Source organism: Theropithecus gelada, chromosome 5 (genome assembly GCF_003255815.1).
Source record: "Theropithecus gelada isolate Dixy chromosome 5, Tgel_1.0, whole genome shotgun sequence".
Lineage (NCBI taxonomy): Eukaryota > Metazoa > Chordata > Mammalia > Primates > Cercopithecidae > Theropithecus > Theropithecus gelada.
The window spans coordinates 98702215-98719067 of record NC_037672.1 but is presented as its reverse complement, the minus strand read 5'-3'; the positions used below and the strand labels follow the sequence as shown (position 1 = coordinate 98719067).

General features: G+C 37.4%; 1 protein-coding gene across 6 annotated transcripts in view; it reads left to right on the top strand.

Moving 5' to 3' along the window:
- Positions 1 to 16853, top strand: part of PPP3CA (protein phosphatase 3 catalytic subunit alpha) — a 338247-nt gene that overhangs the window by 157789 nt on the left and 163605 nt on the right. For 4 of the 6 annotated variants that reach the window (XM_025385276.1, XM_025385274.1, XM_025385273.1 and 1 more), the window contains one exon: positions 5522 to 5722. The exons of the other annotated variants lie outside the window; for them this stretch is intronic. In XM_025385276.1, coding sequence (XP_025241061.1) covers positions 5522 to 5722 — 201 coding nt within the window. The remainder of the gene's footprint in view (positions 1 to 5521; positions 5723 to 16853) is intronic. 6 annotated transcript variants of the gene reach the window in all.

The following is a 16853-nucleotide window of genomic DNA, read 5'->3' as shown; positions in this document are numbered from 1 at the left end:
ACCTTGTTCTCATTTACTTAGAAGGATGCAGGGTCTAGAATACCACTGTCCAGTAAAAGGAAGCTAGGTATGCAATTTCAAATGCTCTAGTAAACATATTTTTTAAAAGTAAAAAGAAATAGTTGGAATTAATTTTAGTAACAAATTTTATTTAGCCCAGTATGTTCTAAATATTATTATTTCAACATAAAATCAATATTAAAATATGAATGTTTAACTTTTTAAAATACTGTATCAAGTCTTCTAAATACGATGCTTACTGTGGATTTGCAGCATATTTCAGTTTGGAGTAGCTATTTTTTGAGTATACAACAGCCATATGTGACTAGTCAGTACAATATTTTGTAAATGTAGAGGGTAAAGTGCTGGAATTGAAATCAGGAGACCTTAATGTTAGTGTTAGTTTGGCCAGCTAGTGACTAATCCTTTGATGTTGGATGATTCATTCATCCTCTTTCTGGACTTCACTTTCCTTTTATTTAGTATGAGGGGTCAGTCTTGACTGAGAGTTTTCTAGTTTTGCTCCAGAGAGCAGCAGGATTGTGTCAGCACTCCTTAGTAGCCATCTTCGAGGAGAAAGGAGGCACGCTGCTTTAGTCTCTTTCTCTTTTGGATATACTTACGTTTCCTGGCATAATTTTGTTTGAGGGGAGAGAAAAGAAGCAAAATAAAGGCTCAAAAGATCACTAGGCTAAATATTCTCTTGAATCTTTTCTGTCAGCATTTATAGGACTACTCCAGGTAGAGGTGAAGCAGTAGGTAGCCTGTTCCTGATACTTAAAAACATTCATTGGCATATTTTCATTCATCCCAGGTTACATGGATGTGAAATCCAGATTGAGATCTACTGATTGATACCATACCATCAATGATACCATTGATACCATAAGTAAAGGCATACAAAATGCCAAACATTTTAATTCTTTCCCTGAAACAGTCTCCACACCAGTGAATCAATCATGACAGATGCAATGTCTTTGCAAATTCACTGGATTTAGAAGGCTTGATACAGTATTTTACAAAGTTACATATCCCACTAGTATTGTCACTGAGAATCTTCCAGTCAAGGTGTGACCATGGCAATGACCCTCAGATGTTTCCTATTAAACAGTGGAATCCCTTCAGTAGTGGCTTAAGTGACTCAGATTTGAGAAGCAGAAATCCCAGATACCTGGAACTATCCCAGAGTGATAACAGATCACGTATGCTACTGAACACATATTTGTGGTCTAAAATTAACCTATCCTCAAACTCGGAAAGTGATCCCTGGATCTTTCTGAGATGTAGTTCCCATAGTCAGCCAGACTGAGGGCTAGGATTACTCTGGCTGCAGGGTTTTTTTGACTTGAAATGTGTTTCTCTCTGGTAAATGTATAGTTGACAACAACTTTAATAATAGTTATATAGTTGCCAATATTGGATGCATATGTTTGGTTCATAGGTAGACTAGTAACCTTTCTCCATATCAGATAGATAAACTCTCTGCTGGAAACAGCAGATAGAAAAAGAAACAATTTCATGTCATTGACCCTTGAAAATCAGTCTCTGCCGGATTTCCACTGTCAATGACATGAGAACATAATCCTAGCCCAATATGTTGTTTGCCTTTAAAGCCTTCTGTGATGTTTTCTGTTAGGAGTCAGTCAAGCACTTACACTTCCCAGATTTTATCTACTTTGCTGTTTTATTAATTTGAGGGGAAAAAGTGGCATTGGGTGGGAATTGTGAAGTAGTGAAAGCTGAGAAGGTTTCTAGCTTCTCAGAAGATATGCTTCTTGATTGATTAGAAGCTCATCCTGAGAAGGATGCTTCTAAGACGTCTTAGCACTATATTCTGTGCTTACAGGCAGTTACAAAAAAATTGTTTTGCAAAGAACCAGCCCAAATATCAACAGCTGTTTCTGAATTTTTACTAATGTGCACAAACATCATTTCTCTAGTCCTGGCCTGCTCATGTATCAATGAAAGCAACTTGTTGTGGACTCAAAGCAAAGGAAGGAAGGGGAAATCCAGTTTTGTTATATTAAGTGTAGCAACTTTCACAATGCATTAATTAAATAAATGTTTCCAAGCTGATTGGATTATTTGGTCTAAATAGTTTTTGCTCATTATTTGGCACAGGTCTTCATGTAGGATTCTAGGTGAACAGAAAAAGCAAATAAATGTGACCTTTGTAAGGCTGGTATGTTTTTTATGAAGCCAAAAGGTGCACAAATACACAAATATTAGCCCAGTCTTATTTTTGTCCTAGAAAACTTTTCACTGGCGACATCTCTGTGTTCAGTCTTTGGCATCATTACTGCCCATCTTGGTTCCCTGCAGGCTTTGCCATCTGTTTAACTGGTAGAGGGCCCCATCTCATCAGGATCTCTTCCATCCAATTGGAAATAGAGCCATCTGATTGGCGTTTTTCCTCTCCTTTCTCATCCCTGTTTATTTGGAACCAGCTCCAGTATCTCAGAGCAGGTGGCTTTACCTTAGCCAGTTGCCTTAGGATTAGCAATTACTGGAAGGTAAAAGATCTGCAGTGGAGGGTGGAGCATCTGTTATTGCAGTGGTCTTGGCCTTGGAGGGAGTCTAGGGACTTGGAGAAAGACTAATTCATGAAGGTGAGGCGCTTCCTGGGGTGCTCTCCTGTTGCCTCTCACCTTCGTAAATGCTTTGGCACTTTCAGGTTTAATTCTTTGATCTATCTTAAGTTTAATCAGGCCAGCAAGTGCATGTGTGGCAGAGACCCACTGCTTTTATCTGCCTGACAATATATTAGCCTCCTTTCCTTCTGTGCACCTGTGATTCTTGCCTGATGGTTATGCAGAGCCCCTTAAACCTTCACTGTTGCCTAAAACACCTTGGGAAATCATTTTTTAAAAATTCAGCTGTTGCCCTTACCACAAGCATCCTTTTGAAGTTTACCCCTTTCTAGCCCCCAGCCCATATCTTCACTCATGGTCTATAGCCTGAGGAATTTTGAGGAGTTGCCAAGTAAGATATTTTCTAATCTCAAAACGTATATAAAGACCTGTGTAAAGAAATGTGGCTGTTGAAAAACATCTCCGTGTTTTCTTAACAAGCATACTCTATCAGTCTAGCAAGGAAAAGCAGGGAGGGCAGAGAAAAAAATAGAATAACCTCCAAATGCCTCAAATTTAATGACCTAATTTCCTCTTTTTCTCTCCTCCTTGTTTAATCTTCAGATTTCTTTTATTATTTAGTATTCTTTGGGATTATACAATTCGTCTTTTGTTCTTGTATTATGTATCTGTTGTACTATAAGCTACTCAAAGTAACTTTTGGAAAATAAAAGTATTTGTGAGAAATAAATACCTCTCAGAATTAGAATTTCATAAGAAGTGATTTATTAATCATTTTTACTTACTAAGCATTATCGAGTACTTTCTGGGAAGTAGTGTAGTTTATTTATTGCAGGTATTCTGGCATCTGACTGCTGGGGTTTAAACTCACTGAGTTATACACATAAATCACTAGATAATTATCTTGGGCAAGGTGCTTAATATTTTTGAGCCTCAGGTTTCCCCTGCACAGTAATGTTATGGCAGCTAAATAAGTTTATATATAAACATATGTATGTACGCCCTACTCATCTTACACTTTTATTGTTGTTTTTGATTTTATTACCTAAACGATGCCTGGCATAAAATAAATACTCTACAAATATTAGCTACTACTGTAACTATTTACTGTAGTTAGTATAACAATCCTCAGATAGATGTAATCCTCACTTCACAGGTGAGGTAACTGGAGCCAAAGAAGGTTATTTAACTTGCTCAAGGTCATAAGCTGGGGAGTGTGCAGAGTGCAAGGTTCGCACCCAGGTTTGTCTGACCACAAAAGCCTCCTGCTCACCCAACGAATCTGCCTCAATCTGACAACATAGTGAAATAGATGTGGCTGGATTGTCCAGAAAATCATCCTTGCATCCATCTGTACAAGTTCATTTCCCAGTTTTTCTTTTCTCTTAAATAGTTACAATTTCACTCAGGATTATAAACCTATGCCATTAGATTACACAAAATGGTTTGGCATAGGTTTCCTGTAAGTCTTGCTTCCTTGAGAGACACTTTTAGGAAAGGAGAGGGCCAAGTTTATTCCGTAACATCAAGTGCTTTTCCTGAGAGAGGAGCCATCCAATGGAGATGCTGTATGTCTGTTTCACAACGGGCATGGCACATGAAAGATACATGGGATGATGTTTATGCTCCTTGCCAGATACTTCTAATATCTGGCAGAGATGAGTTGTCCAGTGAATGAACCATCATGTGAAACAGATAAATAATGATTCTTTAAATGGCTTATTGGCCATTTGTTGCAAATTTAACCTTTGTGATACCATCTCTGACCATAGACCTTTGGAAGCAGGGCAAGCTAGAGGAGTTTAGTGAATGTCCTCTGGCTGAATGAGTGAATGAATGTACTCACAAATGTAGAGGAAGGCAGTAGCTACAAGAGAGCTTCTTGCTGTTAAGAAGATGTGAGTGAGTGGAAGAGAGAATGATTGCTTCCAAGTCTAAGCAATCATTGGACTTTGTCATTGTGTCATTTTTTAAAATACCTGTGTCTCCTCCCTGACAACCTGACCCTTCACTTTTAAGGAGGTCCCTTCAGTATGAGCATACACACTCACCTGCAAATCCTGATTTCCTTATCAGTATTCAGTGCACTTTTGCCTTTTTCCTTTCAGATTCCTGCTGTTTTCTTTTCTTTTTTTTTTTTTTTGAGGCAGAGTCTCGCTTAGTCGCCCAGGCTGGAGTGCAGTGGCGCGATCTCGGCTCACTGCAAGCTCCGCCTCCCGGGTTCACGCCATTCTCCTGCCTCAGCCTCCCGAGTAGCTGGGACTACAGGCGCCCGCCGCCTCGCCCGGCTAATTTTTTGCATTTTTAGTAGAGACGGGGTTTCACCGGGTTAGCCAGGATGGTCTCGATCTCCTGACCTCGTGATCCGCCCGCCTCGGCCTCCCAAAGTGCTGGGATTACAGGCGTGAGCCACCGCGCCCGGCCTCCTGCTGTTTTCTTAAACAGTGAGTAGATCAGTTATCTCAGATGCGACTCTAGTTAGAGCAGCAAATCTGGTTGGATAGATCTTTTCCCATGCCTCTAATCCCAGTAGAGGAGCCCGTGTTCTAGTGGAGACCCATCTTTGCACAAGTTGGTTATGGTTGGATATATAGGAACAATTTTCTTTCACAAAATTGATTATTGTTGAACTGAAAACTTATTTTCATTCCCTTTCTTTTTAACTCAATCAGGATATTATAGATGCAAGAGATAGTACTGGATGAACAAGAACTATCAATTTTGTTTAAGCAATCACATTATATGTAGAATCAAAGAAAGGATGCAGTTCTTAATTTTTGATAGACAGCCCTTGATCATATTTTAATTCAGCCACCGTAAAAATACTATATTAGGTGGTTTGTGATGAGGATGGATATTTGGTGGTTATTATTGAATTGTTTGTTGTTGAGTTTTGGCTAATGTCATAATTGGACCTTTTTTTCTTTCAGCTGTTCCATTTCCTCCAAGTCACCGGCTTACAGCAAAAGAAGTGTTTGATAATGATGGAAAACCTCGTGTGGATATCTTAAAGGCACATCTTATGAAGGAGGGAAGACTGGAAGAGAGTGTTGCATTGAGAATAATAACAGAGGGTGCATCAATTCTTCGACAGGAAAAAAACTTGCTGGATATTGATGCGCCAGTCACAGGTAAGTCCTGAGGAGGGGGATTGCCCATTCGCATACACATTTTGTTGTTTATAGCATCAAATCAAAAGTCCTAGTTACCACTGAGTCTTCAAATACCTTACTCATCATAATCTTTTACTGTCAAATCTATACATTAGAGGAGTAAGTATATTATACATATATACACATATTTTCATGTGTTAAATATCTGTAAGATTGCAATGCTCTAAGAAGTGGCATGCGACTTAGAGATGATGATGATTTCTGAAGTGATACTTTAAGAAGTCATATTGTTTGTAAGTAGAAATACTAAGTGGCACAAAGAACACAGGATATTCATTGGGAAAGATTAGACAAAGTATCCCAAGACTTCCGCAACGGTTGAGTAAGGGTCTAAGTTAAAACAGTAGTTTTCAAAGTGTGACCCCCAGACTGATAGTGTCATCATCACCATTTGAAACTTGTTAAAATATGCATTCCCAGGCCCCACTCCGGCCTACTGAATCAGATTACCTGGGGTGAGACCCAACAATCTGTGTCTTATCCAGCCCTATGTGTGATTCTGATGCACATTAAAGTTTGAGAACCACTGAACTTTCAGAAGGAGGACACTTTTTTTTCTCTTTTGCCCATAGCATTTTGTCCCTACAAAATAACATGGTTTTTTGGTTTCTTTTTGAGACAGAGTTTTGCTCTTGTCGCCAGACTGGAGTGCAATGGCACGATCTCAGCTCACTGCAACCTCCGCCTCCTGGGTTCAAGCAATTCTCCTGCCTCAGCCTCCTGAGTAGCTAGGATTACAGACACCTGCCATCATGCCTGCCTAGTTTTTGTATTTTTGTAGAGATGGTGTACCACGTTGGCCAGGCTGGTCTTGAACTCCTGACCTCAGGTGATCTGCCCGGCTCAGCCTCCCAAAGTGCTGGGATTACAGGTGTAAGCCACCACTCCCGGCCTTTTTTTGGTTTGTGTGTTTGTTTTGGTTTTGTTACTTCTTATGATCAGATAGATATTTTGTGTAAGTGTACTTCTCTTAGGCCATAAAAATGAAATATCGTCAAAAAATTGTGTATGGGCTGGATACGATGGCTCACGCCTATAATCCCAGCACTTTGGGAGGCTGAGAAGGATGGATCCCTTGAGGTCAAGAGTTTGAGACCAGCCTGGCCAACATAGTAAAATTACGTCTCTACTAAAATTACAAAAATTAGCTGGGTGTGGTGGTGGGCACCTATAATCCCAGCTACTTGAGTGGCTGAGGCAGGAGAATCTCTTGAACCTGGGAGGCAGAGGTTGCAGTGACCTGAGATTGTGCCCCTGCACTCCAGCCTGGGCGACAGAGTGAGACTCCATTTCGAAAAAAGAAAACAACAATTGTATAGTATACAGCTTCTAATACTAGAGACGTTGGATCTACTCTTTATGGAGTTTGCTTAGTTTGCAAGTTTTCATTTTTGAAGAAGCTAAAAATATTTTCCTCTTAAATATTATTCTGATTTAGACATAGAATATTGTTCTTTTTGATATAAAGGGGGCATCTAAACGTATTTCATATATACTAGTGATGGCTAATTTCTTTTAAAATTATTGATCTTCAAATGAATATTTGAATTGGACTGTTAAGAAAGAGATAAGCTCTTTTGAGTATCAGACTACACCTTTCTTTATCAAAATATCTTGAATGATTCCCATTCTAGAGAGATTGACATTATTTACATTTTAATTTTGTCTTGCAATGCTATTTTTTCTTAGTTGTATTTCAGAAATAATAACTATGTTTAGGGCCAGGTAGAGGAGGAATTGGCTCGAGGAGTATTAACTCAATATTGGACCAGTGGTGAGTAAGTCAGGCCAGAGACTTACCCTAAGTTACTGACTGATAACTTCTGTGGAATTCAGAATTAAGTGTGGTAGATATGTAAACTCTCAAAAGAAGTGATCAATATTTTATAATTAAAAAGCCACTACCAGATTTTCCTCTAGTCCTTCCCTCCTACTTTTTATTAATAAAAATATTTCACTCTCAGATGTTTAGAGAAGAGTTGTACTAACATTTGCCATGGTTTGCTCCCATTTAAGAAAAACTGAGGAATTAATGCCCTAGTTCTTGGAAATCTAGATGGTCCTTCATTCCTTTAGCATTTCTTTAAAGTTAAAATGAACAAAGACTTTCTCTTCAAGTGTTCATAAGGCAATGAAAGGTTTGTGTTCATTTAGGATTTTTTTCCCCTGAAAATTCATTATGTTTTATTTTGGAGAAGTCAGAAGGACCAGGAAGCTGCCTAGTCCCCTGACTCCCTGCCATCTGTCCATCCGGAGAGGGAGTAAAGGAGTGTGGACTTGCCCTCACAAAGTGGATTTAGCGTGTGGATTTAGATAGGTGAGCGTACCATCTTCATAGGAGTAGAGATGAAATTTGTCCAAACAAGGGAGCCATGAGGCAAGTTCCATTATTTTTTTCTCATCTAACATGGCTGACTAGACTGGTAGCTGTTTCAGATTTTTAATTTGAAGACTATTTCTGTGTTGCAGACATTTTGTAAAGAAAAGTATTTTTCCTCTTTGAAATTTTTTCCCCAAAAATGTAGTTGAATTTATCTTTGTGTTCTTGCAAACACACAAATGGAACGTTGAAAAAAGTGTGGCCCCAAATCAGTGAGGCAACACATTTTGGAAATTCAATTTAATGAAATGTTTATTGTACATTTACCTGGTACAGGTGGTATGTATCATACACATGTGAGTAAGACCTGGTCATTGCCCTCCAAGGGCTCAGAATATAACAGGAAAAAGTGGAAACAGGTATCTAACCAAGCATAAGTACATTAAATTGTTGACTAAATTAAAGGATATAACCTAGGTTTGTTCAAGAAAATTAGGAAGTATCCAAGTGGATATAGCTAATTTAAAACCAAAATGTGTTCCTATCTTCTAAATGACTATTTCCTTGACAGTGCTCATTGATTATTACATTTCATCTTTGAGTTAAAGAAACTGTTAAATAACTGTCCTATCTGTTGTGGATATGGAAGCCACTGGTATTTTTTGTAAAGTGGCTAGTCATGTTCTTTGAGGTTTGCTGTGAGAAGACGGGGTTTCAGAAGGGTATGAGAGGTGAGGTGGAAATGGGAGGGTGAGACTGAGGCTGGAAGGCCAGGGTTAAATATTAACTCTATAGCCAGCACTTATTCTGGTACTATTCTATAAGGAATGGGGGTCGAGGGGATCTTTGAGCAGGAGAGTTACATAATCATGTTTGTGGCTGGAATAATGTCCTGGATGAGATGAGTAGGATGAGGTGGGGAGGGATTCTTAAGAGGGGGGATGATTAGGAAACTTTCATACTTGTTCAAGGGAGCCATGGCAGGGTAGGGGGATTGAATCCCATTTGTATTACAAGACCTTTTATAAAATGAGTGTTCACGTTGATTTTAAAACATCTGAATAGTTTGTACTTAAAACGTTAATATCTCTTCCAGTCTTCTTCAAGACAGTAAGATGATTTGTGCAGGGATCCAATTTACATTTCTGCCTGAAGTTCTCATATTTTCCTGTTTTCCCTTTCACTTAGCAGAGAACATTCCACTCATTTGTAATGCAAAAACAGACCGGAGCTTAGGTTTTTTAATACAATGATTTAGAACTCATTTTCTGCTCTCTGGGCAGAGGGGATAGGCCAGCATCAGCTGGGCAAACTGCTAATCTCTCTGGTTTGTCTGTTTCCTGCGGTGGGGGATTTGTCCCTGGGGCAGCAAAGGATTCCCTTAGTGCCTGGGCCTGCCATTTAGCATGTCAGGCAGTTGCCAGGAGAACCCTCTGGCTTTGTTCCTGGATGTGAGAGTGGACTGGTGGCCAAGTTTAAGGTCATGGCAGTCCTTCCCTTACAGCAGCTGACGTCAATTAGGAGAATTCCCCGTGCCTGCACTCTGAGGAGAGTTAGGCAGGAAAAGGAATCAGTGTCTTCTGGGACCTAAAAGATCAGTGTTTATTCTCCTAATGCTGTCATTTGTCACTATGAAGCAGTGTGGCCTTACTTTATATGGAGATAAAATATTTCGTCTGGGGCATTTTGCCCACTTGTGATTTTAGTGGCCAAATCTTTAGGGCCTGTCCTGTGGCCAGAGACTATTTTGGTACCCGGCCCACTGTTGGCAAGTCAGCACATTTCAGTCCCAGCCTGTGGCAGCCACACATCATTTTAATGTCCTTATACTCCTTAATTTCAGCCCTTAGTTAAAAAAGTGATTATATTATAAAAGGTGACTGCATGAGAGCCAAAGTCTTTTGATCTGTTCACCTCTGGTCTTGCAAGGTTGTTCTTGGAAACCCATTTTACAAATGTGAAAAGGGACACTCAGAGGTAGAGTCAGTGTTTGCAAACTTAGCCATAGATCAGAATCACGTGTAGGGCTTCACAAAATACAGACTGCTGAGTTCTACCTCCAGAGTTTCTGATTTAGTAGGTCTGAAGTAGGGCCTGAGAATTTGAATATCTGAGTTCCCAGATAATGATGATGCTCTTGATCTGGGACCACACTGTGGGATGCATTGGTTTAAGAACTTTGACTGAAATCTCGTAGCGGGTAAGCTGAAGACTTTGCTTTAAACAGACATTTATCTACATAGCCTATGCTTAGCTATTATACTATATTGTATACACTATTCTACTTCTGCATTGTAGGGTTAAAGTCTTGGGCTTTCAGTTCCCGTGACTAGAATGTTTTCCTGCTCATTACTGAAGACAACATACAAAGAATAGTGATGCGAAAGGTCCTCAAGAAAGAAGGAATAAATTATTTTGACTGTTGATTATAATGTACTATATTTTAGAAAAAGTGTGTTTCTATAACACAAGCAGGCAGAATGAAACAAAATGCTTGGCATATTTGGGACATTGACTTTATGTATGTAGTTTTTCCCAGAAGAAAACATTCATAGTTATTTTCTTTAGAAGTTCTTAGGGAGTTTACTATAGAAAGTTACTACTGGGACAGTGTATCAAACAAAAAATGTAAGCCGGGGCTCAAAATCAGGTTTCAGTGAGCTGAGTGGTAATGAATACAGTATTCTATTAAGAATAGCTGAACCATAGTAGTTCAGTATTTGTGTATACGAATCAGTAATACTCTATTAACATCAATAAACATGTAGCACTATCTGTGGGAAACATTTGACAGTCATTACAATTACATCATAGTTACATGAACAACTATTTTACTTTAAGACACAGTATACATATCCCTTTTAACATATCCCTTTTATCTTCTCATGAATTGGTACTTTTCACAAATAATGACATATTTAAGCACCTTTGGTAAAGCAATGCCTGTTGTTTTCACAGAAAGGTAAACATCCGCAAGATTGTTATTCTTAAAATTTGAAAACAATCTTTGGCGGTAATAATGCTCTAATTCTTTTGGAGAAGGCTGAAGTATATTAACATCAATACTATCGTGGCTTTAAGAGAAGTGGTGTTTCAGGTAATACTGAAATGCCACCAGATAAGGAAGGAGTATTTTCTTAAGTCCATTAAAGAAAAAATTGTAGATGTTTTCCTTTGTCTACCCAGGTAATTCTCACGTTTTCAATCTCATCTATGTTATACTCATTTTTATACTAATGTTTCCCATCTTATCCATATTCCAACTTCTCATTGAAGTGTTCATAATAATTTCAGACTTCATTGATTTTATTCTCTTTCTGAGTCAGTAACATGTATGGACTGTAATGGGCAGTCTGAAATACCAGTCACTGACTGGTTCTGACCCATGACAAAGTTTTCACTGATCCAGAGTGAAAATTTCATGTTCATTTTAGCGAAAATGCTTTCTTTTTGTGCATAACACTATGGTGACAGTAGATCATAATTTTTTATAGTTTTAGGGGGGATAAACTGAGTTGTTTTTGTTTTAAAACTAACATTTATTAGGTTCTTGTGGAGTTTTTTTTTTTTTTCTTGTTTACTATCATAAACACTGTACTTTTTAACTCTTAAGTGTTCACACAACCCTGTGAAAAAAGCATGTTATCAGCTCCATTCTACAAATGAGGAAACTAAAGCTCAGTGAAATTGTGTATCTTACTATGGTTACACAGCTAGATAGTGCCAGAATTGGTATTAAATCCCAAGCAGTTCAACTATGTCTATTTCTGTTTTATTTGGGGGTGGAGGTTAATTTTACAGGTTTAAGAAATCATTAAATCTGGAAGTAACCATATATAACATAACATTAGCTGTATTGTCCTGAATAATATTTTTGTTTCATACTGTTATCCTACTAAAGGTTAAACATCTGAGGACATAAACTTGCATCATGGCTTTGTGGATATTGTTCTATTTAAAAACAATTTTAGTATAAATGCACTGCTGATTTATATATAGTAAATTATAATAATAACATAATGGAAATATACGAAAACCTCTAGAGTATGTGTTTATATATGTGTGTGTTTCTTTGTGTAAGTGTAACCACTTCCATAGCAGTTATCTTTTTAGTCTGTTCTGTTTTCCTGAATTTGTTGATTTTATTGATTTCTGTCTTCTTAGTGGAGTGTTTTGGACACAGAAACGTGAGATACTTGACGAATACACATGTCTGTTTGGAAGTTGTTTCTTACAGAAGAATCTGTGGTTTAATTAGTGGATTTATAAAAGAAAAAGAATATAAATTCTGATGCAGCTACTTTACTATTTTATAAAGTTACTGTCTTGGTATATAAAGTGTAATATTATTTAAAAATATAAACTAAAAGCTTTTAGTTCCATACCTCGCTAATGGAAAATGTATTACCGAGAGAAGGCCTTCAGGCAGTTCAGTCCTGGCTTGTGTTTGACTTGGAGGTCAGATAGCTTGTTCTTCTGTATTTTGTCTGCCTTGCCAGCAGCATCTTTGTGCATTGCCTTATGAAGTAACATGAAAGTCCATGGAATGGTTTGATACCTAAGTCAGTCTGTTGAGGAGGTAGGGAAAAGCCTTCAAAAGAGTTCAGTGTTCTTTTCCTTGTATTAAAACCTAAAAGGTCTATGTAGCAAGCTATATACATATATGTAAAACCATGTCTAAAAGAGATAACACACTCTTAAGTTTCACTTTTAGACTGCTTTCATCATATGAAAATAATGTTTATAGCAAAATGTATTTTGAAAAAGTAGAATTATACTGATTATATGATGATAGAAAAAAAATCTTATCCATGACATAATCAAGTGTTTTTCAGAAATTTTTATAAAAACACATTGTATTTTAATATAAAGAGTAGTAGGAAGAAAAATTTTCGATGGAAATAAGGGAAGCCTCAAATGATTAACCAAGTTTTCTTTTGCTGTTATGGCTCCATTTGTAATGACTTATTTATCTTTATATAAATAGATGTCAGGATCACCAGTTTATTTCACTGCCTTTCTTTTCAGATTCATATATTTTTGTTATATTCAAGATAGTATTATTGTTAGTTTTCTCTGGATTTTGTGATTCATGTCAGACATTTTAATATGAAAAGATATACTTGGAATTCATGAACCTGATTCCCAGAAATGCAGTTATTAACTCTCACAATCTCTGAATGTGCTATCTGATTTAAGATGCCATCTGGTGGTATGCATTTGATACACCTAGTTCTTTTAATTGCTCTCAGAATCACACATCCTATATTGCTTATGAAGAATATTTTTGAAATGACATGCAGACATTTGTTTCCATTTCAAACAAAGGATCGTTTGTGTTTCCCTTTCTGTTTTCTCGAAGTAATATGCGTGTTTGCTTTGGTCTTTGTTAATAAGCATAATCTGATTCTGTCCTACAAAGCATTATAATCAGGCTGCAATTTTCAGAACTCAGCTTTGCTCACAGACGTTTGTAGATATTCAGCATCCTCTTTAAAATCCTAGTTACATATTTTTTCGTTTAATTTTAAAAGGTAAAATTTGATTGGATACTTGGATACCATGTGGTGAATAAGAGATTCTCAGATAATCAAGCATGAAACAGAAATTATTCATTCGAATTCTCTTTCTTATGTTTTAAACATTAAAGGCCAACTCCTTCAAAGGTGGACCTTAGCTTAATCTCAACTACTGCTTTGCCTTCTTCAGGAGATAAGCTGGTAATATTTATTAAATATATATCAAATGTAGGTGAAAGCTAGACATTAAATTGCCTGCATTATTGATATAAAATATCCATTGCACTTGAGACTATGAATTGAGGAAATGTTAAAAATACATGAGATGATTTTAGCCCCTTACAAAATAATTTGTGGCTGGTTAGCTTAGTTTATTAAGGACATGGTGGCAGTGAGCCAACTTACAGACCAATGAGCCAACTTACAGACTTTTTTCCTCCTCTGTAGCCTGTTTAGAATTCTCAGTTTATTTTCAAACTTCTGGGTTCAGCCAGTTTACCCTTAAAAAAAAAAAAATGACAGGAATAAGAAGAGGTGAGAATAGGAAGTGTGATTTAATCTCTGCTGTGCAGGTCACCTGAGGTGTATCACCTAATGACAGTGCAGCAGTAACTTTATTTTCACCCTATCCAACATGGTGTCCACATTAAAATCGTCAACCTCTAAATTAGCATTTTGTGTCTGCCACTTTCTACCGACGTACCACTCAGCAGGATATTCACCTGTTTAAATCTCAGCTTTCTTATTCAGTGGTGTTAGTGTCATACCTGTCACTCAGATAGAGTGAAATGCTGCAACCACAGCACAGATATGCCCACTGAGTAGTAAATTTTTGTTGTTATTGCTATAATTGTTACTATTGGGACCGGTATTGTTGTTACGTATCTGTTATGTCAATTTTTGATTCTAGATGGTTTTGGTGATTAGAAGTATAGACACCTTGTAAAAACTGTATTAATTTGGATAATATAGCTTGCAGTTCCCCTTTTGTGGATGTAAGTAAAGACTGAGAGGGCTGTGCTGTGACAGAGTGTGCAGATAGTTCCTCCTAACCACAGCTGTCCCCTGCTTACCTTTTCTAAATTCCAAGTGAGTTTTAATTGGAAAGAAAATAAATTTTGTTTTCATGAACGTATTTTGCATTATCAGTATATCAATTAGAAAGAAGAAAAAGAAAAATTAAAAATGGGAAATATGAGCTATTATATGTTAGAAAACTAGAGGTAAATAGCCAAATATATGCAAGGGTGGGCTTTGCTCAAGAGTCCCATGTCAAAGTAATAATTTCTTTGATGGTTGAGAATCATTTAGATGTAAATACATTTTCATTTCATGTTTGGGTGATTGACTTTTTAACAGTTCATGGAACTACCAACAAAGTATGCATAATTTGGATTTTACATTTCCCAAATAATATGCAACTTTAGATTGCTTTCTGACATTTAAATCAGAAAAATGTTGCAGGGATTTTCAGTGAGTTTTTCTCCCTTTCATTGGCAACCCTAAACTATTTGGGGGTATTTTGTTCTATACCTCTTTGTCAAAGCTTTCTAGGGTTTCTAGAAAGCTCAGGCTGTCTTTATGACAATTTCTTAGTATGTTTCGACATGTTAATGAGAAAACACTAGGCAAATATCATTTCAGTTGGAGAAATGAAGACATTGTAAGTTAAAGGATCATGTGTCAAAACAATACAATATTGATTGGCCTCAAATATGCCTTTATTCTTTTGTACACTATAAAGAAATTTAAGCTGTTTTTAGATAGGAGCTAATATTTCAGGTTCTGTTTTAAGCAATGAATGAACTAAACAGTAACTCTGGGAGATAGGTGTTCTTTGGATATCCATGTAATAGATGAGAAAATTGAGACATGGAAAGGTTTACAGAGCTTGCCCAGGGCCGTAGACATAGGGTGTCCACAGCCTGGAGTTCTTGGTTCTAAGGCCATGGTCTTTCAATTAAAATATTACTCAAGGCCAGGCAGTCTGGTTCCAGAGCCCAGTGTCTTATGAGGCAGGGAAGGTGGCCATAAAACATTGATTAAAATATTCTTGAATAGGAATTTCTCCTAATATTCTCCACTAATGTTTTCAAACAAGTTTCTAATTGACACAATGTTTGTAAGCATCAAATTATTCCTTCAACATCATGCAACCTATAAAGAAGGCATGCTACAGCTAGTGAAGTTAGTGAGGTGAAGTTAAAAATTAGAATGTTTGAAGAGGTAGTCAATATTTTTTTTATTTTATTTTTTTTTTTTTTTAATTTATTTATTATTATTATACTGTAAGTTGTAGGGTACATATGCATAACGTGCAGGTTTGTTACATATGTATACTTGTGCCTTGTTGGTGTGCTGCACCCATCAACTCGTCATTTACATCAGGTATAACTCCCAATGCAATCCCTCCCCCCGCCCCCCTCCCCATGATAGGCCCCGGTGTGTGATGTTCCCCTTCCCGAGTCCAAGTGATCTCATTGTTCAGTTCCCACCTATGAGTGAGAACATGCGGTGTTTGGTTTTCTGTTCTTGTGATAGTTTGCTAAGAATGATGGATTCCAGCTGCATCCATGTCCCTACAAAGGACACAAACTCATCCTTTTTTATGGCTGCATAGTATTCCATGGTGTATATATGCCACATTTTCTTAATCCAATCTGTCACTGATGGACATTTGGGTTGATTCCAAGTCTTTGCTATTGTGAATAGTGCTGCAATAAACATACGTGTGCATGTGTCTTTATAGCAGCATAATTTATAATCCTTTGGGTATATACCCAGTAATGGGATGGCTGGGTCATATGGTACATCTAGTTCTAGATCCTTGAGGAATCGCCATACTGTTTTCCATAATGGTTGAACTAGTTTACAATCCCACCAACAATGTAAAAGTGTTCCTATTTCTCCACATCCTCTCCAGCACCTGTTGTTTCCTGACTTTTGAATGATCGCCATTCTAACTGGTGTGAGATGGTATCTCATTGTGGTTTTGATTTGCATTTCTCTGATGGCCAGTGATGATGAGCATTTTTTCATGTGTTTGTTGGCTGTATGAATGTCTTCTTTTGAGAAATGTCTATTCATATCCTTTGCCCACTTTTTGATGGGGTTGTTTGTTTTTTTCTTGTAAATTTGTTGGAGTTCTTTGTAGGTTCTGGATATTAGCCCTTTGTCAGATGAGTAGATTGCAAAAATTTTCTCCCATTCTGTAGGTTGCCTGTTCACTCTGATGGTAGTTTCTTTTGCT